At 53.4% G+C, this 18,041-nt stretch overlaps 6 protein-coding genes across 6 annotated transcripts; 4 read left to right on the forward strand and 2 right to left on the reverse strand.

Moving 5' to 3' along the window:
• The first annotated feature begins 1,795 nt into the window (after window positions 1-1,795).
• On the forward strand, window positions 1,796-4,760 carry BO82DRAFT_431937 (alpha/beta-hydrolase). The gene is made up of 2 exons (XM_025640748.1): window positions 1,796-3,350; window positions 3,422-4,760. The coding sequence occupies exons 1-2, from the start codon at window positions 1,964-1,966 to the stop codon at window positions 4,345-4,347; spliced, it is 2,313 nt and encodes a 770-aa protein (XP_025492299.1). The 5' UTR covers window positions 1,796-1,963; the 3' UTR covers window positions 4,348-4,760.
• Window positions 4,761-4,946: 186 nt separating this feature from the next.
• On the forward strand, window positions 4,947-6,556 carry BO82DRAFT_334476 (glutaredoxin). The gene is made up of 3 exons (XM_025633264.1): window positions 4,947-5,400; window positions 5,483-5,906; window positions 5,980-6,556. The coding sequence occupies exons 1-3, from the start codon at window positions 5,326-5,328 to the stop codon at window positions 6,291-6,293; spliced, it is 813 nt and encodes a 270-aa protein (XP_025492300.1). The 5' UTR covers window positions 4,947-5,325; the 3' UTR covers window positions 6,294-6,556.
• A 417-nt stretch (window positions 6,557-6,973) lies between these two features.
• On the forward strand, window positions 6,974-8,407 carry BO82DRAFT_353963 (60S ribosomal protein uL6). Its single transcript, XM_025635095.1, has 5 exons — window positions 6,974-7,038; window positions 7,407-7,454; window positions 7,606-7,861; window positions 8,021-8,198; window positions 8,274-8,407. The coding sequence occupies exons 1-5, from the start codon at window positions 6,993-6,995 to the stop codon at window positions 8,322-8,324; spliced, it is 579 nt and encodes a 192-aa protein (XP_025492301.1). The 5' UTR covers window positions 6,974-6,992; the 3' UTR covers window positions 8,325-8,407.
• Window positions 8,408-9,003: 596 nt separating this feature from the next.
• BO82DRAFT_431940 (triacylglycerol lipase family protein) lies at window positions 9,004-11,594 on the forward strand. Its single transcript, XM_025640749.1, has 4 exons — window positions 9,004-9,339; window positions 9,496-9,626; window positions 9,684-10,500; window positions 10,557-11,594. Exons 1-4 carry the CDS (start codon window positions 9,259-9,261, stop codon window positions 11,388-11,390), a joined length of 1,863 nt encoding a protein of 620 aa, XP_025492302.1. The 5' UTR covers window positions 9,004-9,258; the 3' UTR covers window positions 11,391-11,594.
• A 262-nt stretch (window positions 11,595-11,856) lies between these two features.
• BO82DRAFT_67655 (putative amino acid permease) lies at window positions 11,857-14,032 on the reverse strand. The gene is made up of 2 exons (XM_025641460.1): window positions 12,099-14,032; window positions 11,857-12,026 (listed from the first exon to the last, which is right to left on the reverse strand). The coding sequence occupies exons 1-2, from the start codon at window positions 13,672-13,674 to the stop codon at window positions 11,962-11,964; spliced, it is 1,641 nt and encodes a 546-aa protein (XP_025492303.1). The 5' UTR covers window positions 13,675-14,032; the 3' UTR covers window positions 11,857-11,961.
• A 425-nt stretch (window positions 14,033-14,457) lies between these two features.
• Window positions 14,458-17,220, reverse strand: BO82DRAFT_67661 (uncharacterized protein). The gene is made up of 3 exons (XM_025641461.1): window positions 16,893-17,220; window positions 14,802-16,832; window positions 14,458-14,740 (listed from the first exon to the last, which is right to left on the reverse strand). Exons 1-3 carry the CDS (start codon window positions 16,903-16,905, stop codon window positions 14,616-14,618), a joined length of 2,169 nt encoding a protein of 722 aa, XP_025492304.1. The 5' UTR covers window positions 16,906-17,220; the 3' UTR covers window positions 14,458-14,615.
• Window positions 17,221-18,041: the final 821 nt, after the last annotated feature.

An 18,041-nucleotide genomic window follows, 5' to 3' on the forward strand; every position in this document is an offset into this window, starting at 1 on the left:
GGACCTCATACACAACCTCCATCAATGTTTCCGCGTTTAGAGATTCTTACCGAGAAAGATGGATACCGTGGGCCTTGGACCCGGCTGCACGATCATAAGTGCTAAACACACGACTTCATGGTCTCAGAGTCGAGAAATTACTCTTGCAGAGATTGGGTGCTTCATCAACACTGTCGAAAGAGAAACTGATATCCTTCTCGGTCTGAGACTGAGAGAGAGTTTGAACCACAGGGACTGTCCCCCTGAAGGTACGAGCTTGATACGGTTGGAAAATTTGGATCTGCGAACAGTGCGGAGGAAAGCAAAAGAAAAGAACCCAGTGAGATCGAAGGAGTGGATTCTCCCTTCCACCCATTGTCCGCGGGAGACCCGCAGGCCATCTATGATTGCTTTGCTTGGTCTTCTGCTCGTCTTCCTTTTCCTTTCCTTTCCCTAGCTTAGCTTGGTACGAGTACCTATATTTTCCCCTGTTTGCCGTCTAGGACGGAGGGGGAGGGGGGACGGACTGTTTTTTGGGGGGGGGGACCTTTTATGCTATATACATATAAAGCACGAACACACACACACACACACACACACACACAGTGGAGAGGAGACTGCTGGATAATAGTCTAAATGATGCAAGTTTCATTCTAAGTGAAAAGAAAGGTGATCAGTGGAACAATTGCTGTAGATTGTTCTCCACCGGAATCGTTCCATCGTTCCATCGTTCCATCATAGGTACAGTTACTCTCTCCCTCCGTCCTGTCTTAAACATGAACATGTTCCGTTCTACCCTTTTCTCAGACCATCGATTGCGTGCGCTCTGCGTTGCGCTTTCTCTGCTTTGCTACCTTTGTGATATTTTCAGACCATTGCGACACAGCAGGCTCGTTGTTTATCTTCCCAGTTTCGGGCTTAGTACCCTTTTTTATCGAGCTACAATCGATCCTTGGGCCCCCCGAGGACCAAGGATCCCTTCTTTCTTCTACCAACTACTCACTCACCTTATTCTATCTTTTCCCCTTTTTCTATTTCCGTTCTCTTTTCTTTTCCCCCCTCACTTCACTGTCTAATTTCAATAGTTCTTACCCGCCAAAAAAAGTCCCCCTACGCAACTACATACAGCGAATATTCTGACTTCTCCCTGTCGTTCCTAGTGAACTGTGCTACAAAAAAGCCATTGGTTGTCTAGATCGACCTTCTAGACAATAAACGTTCGGCAAGGGGGCCCTGGGCTTGCATACCGCAAGGGCAGCGATAGGACCGCCCTGGATCCTCCACTGCCCTTCTTACCTTACCCTTCTTACCCCCCTCCCTTCCCCCCCCCCGGGGTCTGCCTGCATGGTGACTGGCACATGCATCAAGCGCCCGCGGTCTATTGATCTTTACCGTTAAGCTACCAAGCTTTGCAGACGTTATCCTGCCATCTTACTGGATCATGCAAGCGCGTACTACCATCGACCGCATATATCGTCGGTGATTGTCTTCTGTCTGTCTCTGGCTAGTAGTCTAGCTGGGGCCGAAACTTGCTGTTGGACCGGCAGATTCCCTGTCCCTGTCAATGTCCGCCATGAATCGCACGGAACATTCTTCGACATCCCAAGTTGATGATGCTGCCCCTTTCCTACCCTCGGCTTTGCTCGACATGCGTCGCAAGTCAATTCCGTCGCGCGCACTCGCCGCCAGTCCTCCCCCAGCTTTTGACCCAGCCTCCCCCGAAGTCATCTCTTCTCTGATCTCGTCTTTGTCGACCATTTCGATACCTCTCCAGACGCACTTCGATAACGTTCCGCGCATTGACACCAAGACCGATCCCGACTCGCCCGTCTATCTCGCCCCCGAGAAACATCACATTCCAGACCAACGCCCGGTCAGCGCGCATGAACTCGGGTTGAGTCTCGGGGCGTTTCAGCCTCCCGCGGAGACGTCACAGGGTCCCTTTCTGCATCCAGATGATGCAGCAGTTGCTCCGATCATTCGCATGGCCCGCGCGCCGCCACCCCCCAAACAGAAAGCTGCCCTCGATCCGCCCTTGTCTCCAGGGAGACCGACATCAAGGGGCTCCTTTACTTCGTCCAATGCGCCCTACGAAGACTCCGCTTTTGGTACAATCACCGCCGAACCGGGTCCACGGCTTTTAACTGCGAATAGTGTCGCCTCATCAGGCTCCAAGAAAAGCCTCAAACGCCAAGTCAGCATTTTAAAACGAGTATCGCGAGAGTTTCCCAGCGAGAAAGAGCGGCAGCTGGATCGATTGCGCAAGACGAACAGCTTCAACGACGGGTTTCGACAAAACACACCACGCAGTAGGGCTAGTGTACGCTCTCTGCATTCCATGGCCGACGTGGTTGAAGAAGGGTGTGCCCCACCACTTCGAGCCCAAACTGAGACCACTACCGATTCTTCACTAAGCAGACCTCCCAGTAAGGAACGCAACTCACTGCAGGGCAACCAAGAAAGTACGCCTAATACTCCAGGTGGCATTGGGAGCGGGCGCATTATCCCTACCCGCGAATCATCCTTGCGACATAGTTTTTCTCTAAGCCCAAAGCACCGCAGGTCTTCTACTCGCCATAGCCGGTATTCATCTACCAGTAGCAGAGAGATGAAAGTGGACAGTGCCGTTTCAGGGGTGGGCAGTGATTCGGATCAGGTGACGAAGAGAATTCAAGAGTTGAAGGACCAACAACAGAAGATCAAGACCGAGCTAGAATTAGATGACGCCTCGCTGAACTCACATAAAGATCCCATTGCCAGAGGTACGCAGCCGTTGGCCTCTGCGGGACTTGGTGGAACTGCTGATTCACAACAAACGGGACATATATCTCGCTTCAGCTTCGACGAGAGCGCTCCAGCCCCGGCAGTTTTAACGGGCAAGAATCGCTCCACAACCTCCATCAGTCCCCCATTCACCTCGAGGTCAACCGCGACATCTATCCATTCCTTCGACAAGTTTGATCCATCTGAGAAATTCACTCACAAGCATGTGGCTGACTCACCATTTCCCTTCCGGCATAGTCGATCCCTATCGAGTGCGAGTTCTCCTACTGGCTATACCGCCGTAGAGGAGCGCCCATCCAGCGCTGACTCTATCGACCTTGCAGTCCAAGACTATGTGACGGCTGCTAAGCTAACCCAGAAGGTAATTCATCCCACGTCAGGCCGCTCTATAGCATTTTCCGAGGTTGGAGACCCTAATGGTCATGTGGTTCTTTGTTGCCTCGGCATGGGGTTGACGAGATATCTGATGGCCTTTTATGACGAACTGGCGAGGTCTCTCAAGCTTCGCCTGGTCACCTTGGATCGTCCTGGTGTCGGTGAAAGCGCACCTTACATCAACGAACCGGCAACCCCTCTCAGTTGGCCTGGTGAGTGCTATGTACCGATCACGCCGTGAGCGTTCTCCTGTCTACGAGAAGGGTCGACTGACATGGTTTAGATGATGTTGCGATAGTATGTAATCATCTCAGAGTAACAAAGTTCTCGATCATGGCACACTCCGCTGGTGCTATCTATGCGCTAGCAACCGCTCTGAGAATTCCACAGCATATTCGAGGAAGAATTCATCTGCTGGCTCCGTGGATTCCTCCTTCACAATTATCAAGCTTTGGCTCATTGAAGGCCCCAGTCCCGACCAATGCCGTCCCCTACACCCAACGCATTCTCCGAGCGCTCCCAACATCGATTCTCAAGGTTGCGAACTCCAGCTTCATGAGCGCAGCAAGTGCGAGTCTTACCTCCAGTCTCCCCAGGTCTCCCCGGCGAGCCAAGCGCAAAGCGCTACAGAGAGACATCTTAAGCTCTGCTGTTATCGAGCTCAGCAAGCCTCAACAGCTTCCAGGGAAGATTCACCAGCAGGGCGGTCTGAAAAGCCTTGACAATAAGAAGCCAACACCCATAGTTGTAGGAGCAGGTCATCCCATTGACAAGCATCTATCGAACCAGGCCGCACTTGCTGCATCTCAAGATCGTGAGCGGCAGGTGGATTACGATAATCGGCTCACCCACAGGATCTGGGAATTGGCGACGACGAACGCAAACCCGGCGGTGGATTTACTGGTGTGCTTGGAACGTCGTCAACCTATTGGATTCCGTTATGTGGATATTACTCGGAATGTGGTGATCCACCATGGTAGCAGAGACACTCGCGTTCCTGTCGACAATGTCAAGTGGCTGGGGAAGACTATGCGGCGCTGCGAAGTTCGTGTGCTTGAAGGTGAAGGGCACGGATTGATGGCCTCAGCTACGGTGATGGGCAATGTGTTGATGGAAATCGCCAAGGAGTGGGAGGATTGGATGGTTGTGGTCCAAGGCAAGCGTAAAGGGACTATTGGGACACGCTCTGGGATCGCAGTTCAAGCATGATGATGGCTTGGGCTCCCAGGAACTTTCCGGATCTTCACTATGGTATCTCCCACAAAACACGCGACAAAGGAGGTGTGAGCGAAGATGAGTCAAACGGAGGAGAAACATTGCGCGTTTTGGACGAGTCCTTATGGAGGGTCATCACCACCACAATACCCCTCGATTGCTCAGTCAAACCGCTAATACAGGGTCTGCGGGATGACGCAAGCGGCCTTATCTTACCATGTTAGTCCAGATCTATATTTGTTCTGATCTGCACCCGTGAGTTCATTGCATCTACCTACGTGCCCTCACGTATGTTGTTGTCTCAAGAAAGACACCATCTAACGCTCTGATTGAATGTTTTTCTTTATTTGTTTTACCATGATACCACTCAGCTACATACCCCGGATATAGCATAGCATGAATATTCCATAATATAATTCATAATTCAAGTCAGAAATGAGAGGACTCACCAGGAAGCAATAATACTTGCTCCGTGCTTGCCGGAAGTAAAAGTAGGCTCGGAGGCCCGCGTCCGAGCGCCGCGCCGGCGAGGCCGGAGTTAGTCTTTGCCAGTTGCCTCGACTCTTTCCCCACTCCTTAATTCCTTATGGGACCTTTTCCCCCCTTACACTAGGAGAAACCTCTTGACATTTATTCGGTCGCGCGTATTTTTAGATCTCTCACTGATAGCATAGTCTGTGACTATTGACTTTGCCACCTGGGTTTATTCTTGATCTGTTTTTTTCCCCAGGAAGCTCTAACCTCTCGCTCTCGCCCAATGTCCAGCCATTGTTGGTCTTGGAGCTGCATCTATGACTCGTCGGCTCGACACATCGACTGTTAAACCATCCCAGCACTGATGCGCACAGTTGCTTCGTTGAATCCACGGCAAGCGTTCTCCCCAGCTGAACATATCTTCTGCCCGTGGTTATCGATCGATCGCGTCACTGTCAAATTCCCCTGCCGACTTACCATTCTACACCCTGCTCCAAGATGTTCTCTCAACGGCGCATGAGACTTTTGGTCATTGCCGTGCTGGTGATCGTCGGCGTGACCTGGTACTACTCGGTATAATCCCGGTTCCCTTTCGTGGTCGCAAACCGCTTTCCAGATAGCGCGAAGTAGAGCTAACGTGACGCGCGCCTTCCAGAGCGACGCCCGGAGTGTCCAGAATCAGCAATTCTATCGCTCCACCGTGGCTGCCATGAACGCCCAAAAGCAGGCCAAGGAAGCCGCCCCGGCCGCGGCCGCAGCCAACATCCCCGTCCCGAACCGCAACTCCGTCAAGGAAGATCTGAAGCATCCCATGACCGATGATAAGATCGCACCGGCGATCCCCAAGGCCAACCCGGCCGACCACATGGAAGAGATCCCGATCGCGGGACGGACCAAGATGACCGTGTCTAAGAAACCGGGGGAGGAGCTGGAGGAGAAGCAGCAACAGCCACAGCAACAGCAAGAACAGCCCAAGCAGGAGTCCAAGCCGCAGCAGGCAGAGGCAGAGAACGATGCCGAGGCGGAAGCGCATGCGCATGCAGTGGCTGAGTTGAATGATATCCTGAAAAAGGCTCCGAGTATGTGGTTTCCCTTTGCCCTCTGATACGGGCGGAATGAATTACTGATGTTCTTTGTCTTTTCCAAACGCAGTCATCATCTTTTCGAAATCGTACTGCCCCTACAGCGCCAAAGCCAAGTCCATTCTACTGGATCATTACTCCATCACCCCTGCGCCGTTCGTCGTGGAGTTGGATCAGCATCCCCATGGTCGGATGTTGCAGGCTGTTTTGGCCGAGACTACCGGCCGTCGGACTGTCCCTAATGTGCTGGTCAATGGCAAGAGTATTGGGGGTGGTGACGACGTGACGGCCCTCGACGGGCGCGACGAATTGACATCAACCTTGAGGGACCTGGGTGGTAAGTGGGTCCAAGAAGTCCACCGTAAGGACTCAACAAGCGACTAGATTTTTTTTTTTGGGCGGACTGGAAAGCTATTTGTCGGTTTGACTAACGCATCTGGACTCGATCTATTTACGGTATGCATGCATGGGATTGTGTGTTTCACGATCCGCATTGAGTTTCGCTGCCAAACAGGTCATGATTCACAGACAGATTTGAGGATTCTTGACGGGAAAAGCTCATCATAAGGACTTTGTGCATTTCTTCTGCGTACATAATTGGGATCATGTGATAATTAATAGGAAAGGATTAATCGTAATCTGATGACGTGGTACCAGTATGTGCGTTCTAAACCAAATATTCAGCGGCAGTTGTACGGACAGCTTCCATCCGTTCAAAGACTAGAGACGTGAGTTCTGGGTACAATTGAAATGACTCAAATCTGATATACTCTAGGTAAGCTTGAGTGTATACTGTAATTAGGTGAGGTAGACTTGAAGCAGACCGATAAGGATAAGCAGCCACCGACAGTTCCATTGTTGTTGTTCTGCCGGGCGGGATCAATAGCCACTAAGCCCAAAGTGGGCAACCCTAGGCGGAAGGACCTAAGCCAGATTGGGCCGTAAGCGACGCACAACCCGTGATTTTCGCTCCACCACTCTCGACTCCGGTTTGCCTTGAGGAATTTCGATCCTTTCGACGACCGACCGCACGACGATATCGACAATTCCCCCCTCGGACACACCACAGCCCACGCAGTCAAGATGCGGTACATTCACTCCGAGGAAACGCTGCCCGTCCCCGAGAATGGTGAGCAATTCGATTTATTCCTGAGCATTCTCCTGAATGCTCGACTCCGCTGGTTTCGCAAAAAGTCCGCTGGTTTTCGCAAGAGGTGGGAAGAGAGGAACGGAACACCCCGGAGGGACAGGCATAGAGATGGAATGCATTGAGGGATATAGGGGCAAAAAGAGGAACAGTGATGCGCCCCCCCGACTCGACTACGAATCAGTCAATGCAGGAGAGGAAGAATAGAATCAAGAGGAGGAACCAATGCATATATCAGAATGCCTGTCTCTCCGCCGGCGGAAGAGAAACCAGACGAGACGATACAGACTTGCGACTATCTTATGTGTTTGTGTGAGAGAACTGGGACTGATACAATTTTCGTCGTATAGTGAAGGTTCACATTCGCTCTCGCGTTGTGACCGTCGAGGGACCCCGAGGTATGCAATTCACCACTTGACCAACAACACGCACGTCCCCAACAATAGGCTCGGACCAGACAGACCTTTCGGCTTGGATGTTTCTGGGCCTGTTCGTGTCGTGCGACTGCCAGCCGCCGCTAACCTGAGTCTTTTTTTCGCTCTCCTGCAGGCAAGCTCGTTAAGGACCTTTCTCACATCGCCGTCACCTTCGGCCGCCCCGAGAAGAATGTCATCAACATCCAGCTGCACCACGGTGCTCGCAAGGGTATTGCCACCCTCCGCACCGTCCGCACCCTCATCAACAACTTGATCATCGGTGTCACCAAGGGCTTCAAGTACAAGATGCGTTACGTCTACGCTCACTTTCCCATCAACGTCAACCTTGAGAAGAACGCCGAGACTGGCCAGGTCGAAGTTGAGATCCGGTATGGCACTACCACCTTTTTGCGACATTGCGGCAAGTCGCTGGGCTTGTTGGATTGAGATGGTGGATTTGGCTCCAACTGGTTCAGGGGCAATGCTGCGTCGCTTGTCGCTGTATGCGCTTCGAAGGAATCTTCCGACTGACGGATCCGTTTCTCTAGTAACTTCTTGGGTGAGAAGTACGTCCGCCGCGTGACTGCCCAGCCCGGTGTTGAGATCGCCGTCTCCACCAACGTCAAGGATGAGCTCGTGCTCTCCGGTAACTCCCTTGAGGGTGTCTCCCAGAGCGCTGCCGACATCCAGCAGATCTGCAGAGTCCGCAACAAGGATATCCGTAAGGTGAGTTTGAAGCAACTGGCTCTTAGCCCTATCTCAAGTACCGCGATATTCATACTAACCCGTCTTGCCATCTAGTTCCTTGATGGTCTGTACGTGTCGGAGCGGGGTAACATTGTCGAGGAGTAAGCGGTTGGAAATGTCCGCCTTGGTGGGTAGTGAAGGAATGTTCGAAGAATACATTTTCGCCTACTTGCATAGGGAAGCAGCGCGAAATTTAAAACCCAAAATTATGGAATTTCAAATGCCCAGTTAACGTGTCCACGGGGTTTGTCTGGCATTTCCTTCTCCGCTGGCGAAGCGTGGCGTGTAGAGAGACTCAAAAATCTGGTTGGCTTTTTTTCTTCATCCTTTTGGTCTCGCCTTGTCTCTTGGGCAGAGTATATCTCCCGTTGGGGTGGCTCTCGCCTAGGCTCGTATGTATGTAGTTCGGCATAGAATGTTCTAATTCATGTACCCCAACATTCTCCACTATATCTTCTCTTTGACCAACGGGGGTTCTTTTTACCTCGTGTTTCGCAAGCATGTCCACCGTGGCTCTAGTCGGGCCATAGGATCACAACACATGCCTATTATGAGATATGAATACTGCGTATATGTACAGTACCCTGAGTTGGAGAAATTGTTCCGTTGGAACTTCATTCTTGTAGTGTCTACCCTTTTTAGTGGTGGTGTTTAGAAGATGTGGAGATATATATAGTAGTTCCGTGCTGCGGGAAGTCCTTCAAGTATATCAAAGGAGTGTGTCATCATCCCGCCGCCCAAGTCCATCAATTCCTCTCTGCTTCTCACTCTCAACATCCCCTCTCTCGTTCCTCCTTGCTGCAATATTCGACCTCCCTATTCGAAACTAGAGGCATTGAATGCACCGGCTCTGGCCCCGATCCAGTATCCCTGCCTCTTTTCTTTGCTGAGCTGCAAGCTTGTCTATCCTCCTGACTCGTCGGAGACCAAGCATGTGAAAGCAGCAGCCAAGCGTGTGTCTCGACATGTGCCGTCATTCTTCCCCCTCTCGTTTGACCTGCCATTGATAAACCGCCCCTCCCCTCCCCCTTCATTCATCATGGCATCCTGGGCGGTGATCTACGAGTTGTTCGCTGCCATCTTCAGTATGATTCTAGACGTCGCACAGTTCTGGCAACAGGTAGGTTATTCTATGTCTTCAGACACATGTCGGCATCATGGTCTCTCAAGCCAGCACCAATTCTATCAGAAATGCTTGATCGGTTCTCCTCTCTTTCTACGATACTCCGTTGGAATGGTATGCTGTCAATTCGATTAGCTGACTTTCTCCGTCTAGAGGTTATTATCCTGGTGGCATACACGGTCTCCCCGAGACCGACTGCGCCGTGCGCTCGCTACTGCAACAACCTACGAGGAATGGGAAGAAGCCGCCTTCGACCTAGACGAAATCCTCAGCAAGGATCTTTGGTAACTCGATCCACTTCAGCCTGCGCACGGAGATCAGTCACTGACAACGTACAACAGGCGCCAGAACCCTACCAGCCGCCATTACGATTACCGCTTGATCCTGGGCAGATTAGAGGCTCTCATGAGTGCTCGCGAAGACGAGGATATCCTGACCTTAGTCAATCTTCTGCGATCCGGACTGCTTCGCAATCTGGGCAACATCACGTCCCCAAAGCTGTTCACACAAGCGTACGCGGGGACCAAGCTTCTGATCGAGGACTATATCACTCAGGTGGCACTGTCCATTCAGCAGGTGACGGCTCTTCCTACCGCCCCGGTCCACGTCAGTGGGTTTGGCTCGCAGGCGAAGCTCGAGCTGCTGCATGACACTCGACAGGCCTTTGGACGGACAACGCTTCTGCTCCAAGGCGGATCGATTTTTGGGTTGTGTCACCTCGGCGTCGTCAAGGCTCTTCATCTGCGAGGTCTTCTGCCTCGGATTATCATCGGGACCGCGACAGGCGCCCTCATCGCCGCCCTGGTCGGGGTCCATACGGAAGATGAGCTGTTGACCTTCCTCGACAGCGATGGCATTGATCTGAGCGCCTTTGATCGGCGTCGGAAGGCCAAAGACGCCTCCTCCGAAACTCAATGGCTGCCGTTCGACATCGGCGATAATTGGGCGGGGACCCTGTTCCGGCGCATGAAGCGATATATTCAGAAGGGCTACTTTCTTGACGCCGAAGTTCTGGAGGAATGCGTGCGGGCCAACCTAGGAGACTTGACGTTCGAAGAAGCATACGCTCGATCGAAGCGCATTCTCAACATCACTGTCGCGACATCCAACACCAACGCCACGCCGAATCTCCTCAACTATCTCACCGCACCAAACGTGGTATGTACCCACTTGATTTCGGGGTCCTAGAAAAGCTAACAAGAGGGCTCGCCCAGCTCATCTGGTCCGCCGCGGTGGCCTCCAACGCCTCCAACACCTCCCTCTACCGCCCCGTCACGATTTACTGCAAGGACGAGACGGGCTCGATCGTCCCGTGGCCGCACTCGCAGGATGCGACCTTCGCCTCCTGGCGCCACGTGCAGTACAGCGAGGGCGAGTCGCCGCTCGCGCGGATCGCGGAGCTGTTCAACGTCAACCACTTCATCGTCTCGCAGGCGCGGCCCTACCTCGTCCCCTTCCTCCGCTCCGACGGCGGCACCCTCCTCATCCGCCGGCCCGGCGACCACCCCAACCCGCCGATCCGCTACTTCACCCGCCTCGTCATGGGCGAGGTGCGCCACCGCCTCCGCCAGCTCGACTACATGGGCCTCCTCCCCACCCCGCTCGCCCGCCTGCTCCTCGAGGAATCCATCCCCGGCCCCAGCATCACCCTCGTCCCCGATCTGACCCTCCGTGACTTCACCAAGATCTTCGAGAACCCCAGCAAGGCAAGCCTGGCCCACTGGTCGCGCAAGGGCGAGCGCGGCGTCTGGCCCGCCGTGAGTGCCCTGAAGGTCCGGTGCGTCATCGAGATCGAGCTCGACAAAGGGTACCAGGTCGTGCGGCGGCGGCGACCCGCGGAGATGCTTGGTGGTGGGAATGGTGGTGGGAATGGTGGCGGTGGGAGTGGGAGTGGGACGACGACCAGTCTGCGTAGACCTTCGGTCCCGAATGAGGGCCAGCCCCGGCGGCGGCGCGGGAACAGCAACAGTATCGATTCCGGGAACGAGAACTCGGCGACGAGGTTAGGGGTGGGGGAGCTGGATTACCAGGATGATTCGACTTATTAAAATGGGGGGATATCGGCTTTGGGAGGTAGAGGTAGAGGTTTGCCGTCAAATATCTTGTACCATGTACTTCAATACACAACTGGATTGATTGGATGATGGTGGATGTAGGATTAAGGGCGGTGCGCCCATTTTGCTCTTAAGTTTCACCCGACACTCGGAGGATCCAAGAAACTTGACTGCTCTTGCTCTGTCCACTTGCCTGGGATAAACCCGGTACATTATCTAACTTTCTTCTGTTGTAGTGGTCAATGGATGATGCTCCACGAGAGACACCCTCATCCCGCGGGATCGGCACTTGAAGTAGGTAATCCATCCCAAATCCATAGCGAAGATGAAGCGAAATCGTGTATTCTTCAAGCATCTCATACGCTGAATGTATTTTGAATTCGAGGAAAGAGAAACAACCTAACTCCAAGACCAGACCCGACCCGATTTCTATCGATCTATATCTTTTCCCATCTCATCGTGTATCCCCTTTCCTGCTGTGGTTCAGGCGGAGTCGCATGACATGTCCTGTATACCTACCACCTCGCTCACCAAACCCAAACCTCCTGCATCTAGAGTACTAAGCCTAGAAGATAGTCCGGAGTTCCGACGAGCGGAGCCCGGTCGATTCCAGGGGGGGACCTTTATACACTATTTCCCGACAACAGGTTAGTTTCGCTGAGTGAGAGAAATAGGAAGACAGAAGAGAGAGCAAGAACGAACCTTTGCGTCCATATACGCAGTACCACGCGAACGCCAACCCCCACAGCCCCACCAACACGACCGCGGCGTAGTTCATCGACGATGGGGTGACCGGCAGCGCCGTGGGGAGGCTGAATAGCACTAAGCCGAAGGCGATCCAGACCAGGGAGAGAATGTTGACGACGGGGCCCAGCAGCGGGCCGCAGGTCCAGGGGGCGCGGGCGACCTCCGCGCGGCGGTTCATCAGGCTCAGGGCGATGGGGATGGCGTAGGCGACGGAGAGGGCGATGGTGCTGACGGAGACGAAGGCGGTGAAGGTGCTTGTGCTGCCGAGGTTGATGAGGCCCAGGAGCAGCTGGAGGATGGTGCCGCCGAGGAGGGCGTTGAAGGGGACGCTGTCGGGGTTGTTTTTGTGGGTGCTGCTGCTGCTGCTCTCTGAGACTGAGGTGGAGGTGAAGAAGGCGTAGGGGTCGTGGACGCGGGCCCAGAAGCGAGAGCATGGGACGGCGTTGTCGCGCGCAAAGGCGTAGATGGCCCGCGAGCCGGCGACGGTCGCGCTGATCGAGCCGAAGAGCGTCAGGCTGAGGACCAGGGTGGTCAGCGCGAGTCCTCCCGCGGCGGTGCCCATGACCCGGTGGAAGATGTACGGGAGGGCTTGGCCGGCCGGCGCGGTGAGAATCTCTTCCATTGGGGGCAGCGTGAAGCAGATGGGGAGGATGAACAGGAGGCCGGCCAGTCCGAGCACGGGGATGTTGAGACTGAGGACTTGGGGGACGATGCGCGCCGGCGAGACGCATTCTTCAGTCATCGAGGTGACCAGCCCGATTCCGCAGAAGGTGTACGCGGCCGGAAGGAGGCCGATGAAGAACGTGAAGCCGCCCCAGCCGGAGAAGTGCGTATCGTAGTGGCCGAGGGCGTAGGCGGCTGTGTGGCGGCCGGTCGCGGCGGTAGTGGATAGCGCAATCAACACCACAATGATGGCCAGCGCCGTGAACACCGTGCAAAGGAAGTCGATGTGGGGGAGGAACCGATTGCCGAAGGTGCAGACCAGGAAAGTGCCGACGCAGACGGCGTAGAAGATCAGCAGAAGCTCCCAGCTGTTCGGGTCCCAGCTGGGGTGGACCAGGGAGATCGCGGCCGACAGCATGGATGCGAAGCCGAAGTTGGTCGAGAGGATGGCCGTCCAGTTGCCGATAATCCACACCCAGCCGGTGAGGAAGGAGACGATGGCTTTGTGGTCGCGCGCTATCTGATGCGACCAGTAGTAGGGCCCGGCGGAGGTCGGATATCGCGACACGAGCTCGGCGAGAGACAGGGCGACGCACTGGTATAGGATGCAGACAACGATCCAGCCGACAAAGATCGACATCGGCCCGCCGCCGTAGATGGCGCCTATGAGAGGACCTCCTTCGCCGTAGGGAATCGCGGCTATCGCAAGCGATTGAAAGAGCAGCGTGGTCATGGAACGGTTGCGACGAAGCTCCTGCTTGTAGCCGAGGATGTCGAGTCGGTCATCGTCGGAGTTGCTGTCTGCGCCGTGCACTGCGACCTTGTCTTGAGAGGCATCTTGAGACGCTGCTGTCTTCTTGATTCCCATCGTTGAGGTGCCCGTGATGCGTAATTCTTATCGCAAGGTGCGAAGAACACTCGGTCCTCTGGCTCGGTTCTTTTCAGGAGTTCCATCGCCTCTCGGTTTGCCCCTTGAGCTGAGTAAAGTCGCCGTACTGGGCCAACCCTTGCAGGGCTGAGTAGGAGGCAACGATCTCGATGTGACACGGAAGGCGAAACTCCCCATTACGTTCGCTATGTGGTGCCGCTCGTGATATCTCCGCACTCCACCGGCCGCCCTTGCATGAGTTCCATGCCTCAAATACCGAAAAGCACTTGCAATCTGTAGCTTAGCTGCAGCGAGAATTGGGATTGGTCGAAAAGTTGAGATAAGCTGCAGTCCAAGAAAAATTATTCGCTTCTGCCTGTTCTTCATGCGGCCTGGCTTTCACCTGTTTCCAAGATTTTAGGCTCTGATCTCAGCTGCAGAATTCCCGAGTCATTTGGACGGAAAGCTCTTCAATCTTGGCAGGCGGGGCTCCCAGTGCATGGCGAAACCTGAAATGGCTCGTGGAGATCATGACGTGGGTTGTAGTTCTCGAGAGAACGGACGAAGACGGATGTTGAGCAAACCTGCTAGAGAGTATGGTGGAATGAGCCAGCCACTCTTGCATTATTTTGCTTTCGGAAAGTGTCAAGACCTGGGGATGAATCAATGATTTCAAACTGTAAAGTACATAAAAATGAAAGATGAACGACTGTCAACATGACTATTCAAAAACTTGGTATTCGAAGGTTGACGAAGGCAATAATTAAGATGAATACACCGGGGAATCAAGAAAGAAGACTAGACGAAGCGGAGCAAAACTATCCTACATCAACACTCAGCCAGAAGATAGGCCCACCATGGTGGGTGAAAAGAACAGGAACGGGAACGAGCCAAAGTATTCCAAGTATCTCGCATGAGTCACGCCAAGGGTAATTCAGCGATCAATTGGCGGTCTGAGGCCGCGCAGACTGCCGTGAAGGAGGACGGAGGGATTGAGGTCGCAATGAGCGAGCGCGAGAAGTGGGACGAGAAACGTCCTTCGAAGGGTCATAGGCCAACGCGGGAACTGGTGACATGTCAGCAAGACCGTTCAGGGCCGCTTTATCAATACTACTAGACAAACTTACCGCTGAAGGCATAACCATCGGTAGCTCCTTCTCGGTTCTGTGGGTCAATCTCGACTCGGATCGTAATGTCCAACCCTCCTGGCATGCTGCCGCTGCTAGTATATCCATCTGCCGCAGGATGACTAGAGCCGGCGTCAGCTTCACCCTGGTGAAGAGGTGAGTGACCGTCTTTCGCCAAAGGGAACGAAGAGGCCTGCTCGTTCGGAGCCACTGGGGTGTTTCCGTTAGTGTAGAGGGGTTCGATTTCAGTGATGCAGGCAAAGTTTCGCGAAGGCATCGTAACCTTATTCCACGCGGCACTCTTCTCCTGCCCACCAGGCTGTCGATCAAACATTTCCATCAAAGTCTCGTCCGTATGTGGATCCAAATGATGAAGCTTGTTCCTACGAGCCAAAAGATTGGCCACGGCCTTGGGGGGAGGTTTGTTCGTAATCGCACTGCTGACAACATTGACCATATACCGTGGATCGAGTTCGCTGTGGAGGTTGAGGGCCGGGTTGGAGTAAAACCGACCGATGGCTGCCAGATGCACATCTCCGCCCAGAATCGTCACACGAATGGAATGAGCCTTGGCAAAGTCCTGTAGACGTTGAATGAAAATCCTTCGCTCCTTTTTGTGTTGGCGTGCGGTGTAGTGGTCATCCAGGTCATCCAACAGGTCAACTTGACCGTCAAACTGATTAAACAAGCCACCTGCAAAGCCGAACCGCTTATTCAACAAGCGAATAGGCGCGATCAGAGGAGAGCTCAGAATATTTTCCAACCATGCGAGTCGTGGATATGCGATTGGGACTCCCAGTAGCACAATCAAGTGTTTTATGTCTCCCTCCGCCGCTAAGACTTCAGCTTCAAGTCGGGAGAAGATGAGGTCGTATGTGTCTGGGTAATTCACCTGGTGCCGCGTGCGCTCCGTCCGCGCATCGACGCCAATGAACGCAAACCGCTTGCCGAGACGCATGTAGAGATTTCGACTCTTCTCCTCGACGTAGGGACCGGGGCGATTACCAACAATCCAACTGTCGTCTTCCGACTGGTCCTCTAGCACGTAGGTGTTCTCCAGTTGTCTGGGATCGGCACCAGCAGTTCCATTGACAGCATGCATTGTTTGCGGAGCGTCTGTAGTGTACGTCGATTTGGGCGGCGCGATATGATGTTGAAACAAGCAGTAGTACTTAAACGCCACGCCGCCAATACCACGAAACACAGAGCAGCGCATGAAATGATCTGTATACGAACCAAAGCCGTCAATGATGTCATGGTCATCCCAAATATTGATCTGTGGAATCCGGCCGTTTGCTGCCTTGAACGGCTCAATAGAATACCATCTAATATAGTTCGCATAGTAGTATTCATCGCACCGGGCTCGCAAGTCGTTGTCGAAGGGATGCGCCCGTCTCTTGTGAGGATTTCCAATAGCCGTCCACGCCTTCAAGGGTCCATCAACGCGGATCCCATCGCAGTACAACTGGTCACCACCACCAATCATGGCATGGAAGGGCTTCTGGCCATGCACGCGCATCACGTCGTTCCACAAATTGGGGCCGACCCACGCGTTCATATCGGTGCCGACGGAAAAGCCATTACAAGAATGGAACATCAGACGCATCGACTGGTGGATCGATGGAACTACAAAGTCCCAAGGCGGAGGAAGCTCTTCACCATTTGCGTACTGGAACCCCGGAATGGTGTACTCCCAGCGTGCTTCATACTCTTCCAAGGCGATGGCGATTGAGAATCTCCAGAATGCTTTCTTGGGATCTTCATATAGACGAAGTCCGTCGGCCACAAAACGTTGAGAGTTGGGTTGAGTACCTGAAGCTCGGCTACTGCTATCAACCGGACCCGCTTGGCGCATCACCAGCTGAGGTTGGCTCTGCCCAGACTTAGTAACAATCAGAATACTTCCCCGCCATACAGAGGAGGAAGCAGTGACATCCATATTCTTGAAATTAATCAGGGGGCCGCAGATGACGTCCACGGACGTGCTGGAAGCCGTAGAGTGGCCATTGACAGCAGGAGCTGCACCATTGGCTAGAACATTAGCGTCAGTATTGAAGCGCGTGTCAGGCAGTGTTGATGTTGGGAACTTACTTTGGGAGGCCATTGTGAGGTCACGGGCCGGATTGGGTAATACCAAAGAAACCGGCGTTCAAGAGTTCGGTCAACACGCCAAACAGCAGGGGGACAAGTTCTGAAGATAGGCAATAAATATTAAAGGAACAGGTGGGATCAATCAGGGTATCATATGGTGATTATAAATTAGAGGGAGGTTGCGACAGGTTGTGCAGACGGGGTAACTATCGATAGCCAGGCAGGATAATTCTCAGGTAGGGAAGAAGATAAAAGAGCGTGGCAGAAGAGGTTGACGCGAAAAGAGGGATTCGGCGATTAATAACAACTGCGCGCAGGACAGGGAGACCAGGATTTCGGTGTCAATCGGATCCCCTGGAAGATGTCAAGGGGGGACGTGGGATACGGGGCGGGGGAGGTGATAGAAAGAACGAAGATTGGATCCCGGAAGCCCAAGAAGATGATCAGTATGGAGGAGAGAAGGGATTGAAAGGAACGGCGACAGGTAGCATTAATGCACCAGTCATTCAGATTGTTTGAGGATCTGAGTACTCAGTAGGACTGAGCAGCACAACAGAATCAGTAGGGCTGCAGGGCTGAGAAACTCAAGAAGGGGGGAAAAGAAAGAAAAAGAGTAAGAGAGACAACAGCACGGCCATCATTCACTATTCTTGACTTTTCCTATGGAAGGCCAAGAGACCAAGACGGAGAGGGCCCCCATCCTTGCACGGGTCATTATCATTTTTCATGTTCCTGGTTATTGGCTTGTCGGTTCTGGTGACTAGCTGCATCTTGGCAGCATCAGCAGCATCGGCGGCAGCATCATCGGCCTCATGGGTCATTCCAGTGCAGCCACGGTTCTAGGGAAAATCATTTCCAGTGTTGAGTTTGTTCGTGTCTTTCGTATTGTTTGTACCAGTGATCAGTAGTAACCGAGGGTGGGTTTCCGTCACGGGTGCCTCGATCTTGAGCTGGAAACCGACCTGATCGCGAGATGGGATTATGGAAAGAATGGAATGATTGGGCCAGGAATGATGACGCCGAGACTGGCGACTTACTCATCAGCCCCACGTCTCAGCCACAATTCGGTTCCAGTCTGTGGCTGTGGGTCGCAATCTCCCCCCTACTTGCATGTATTGTACTGTAACTGCAGTATACTATACTCTTCTT

The sequence above is a fragment of the Aspergillus uvarum genome (assembly GCF_003184745.1).
Source record: "Aspergillus uvarum CBS 121591 unplaced genomic scaffold BO82scaffold_24, whole genome shotgun sequence".
In the NCBI taxonomy this organism is placed as follows: Eukaryota; Fungi; Ascomycota; class Eurotiomycetes; order Eurotiales; family Aspergillaceae; genus Aspergillus; species Aspergillus uvarum.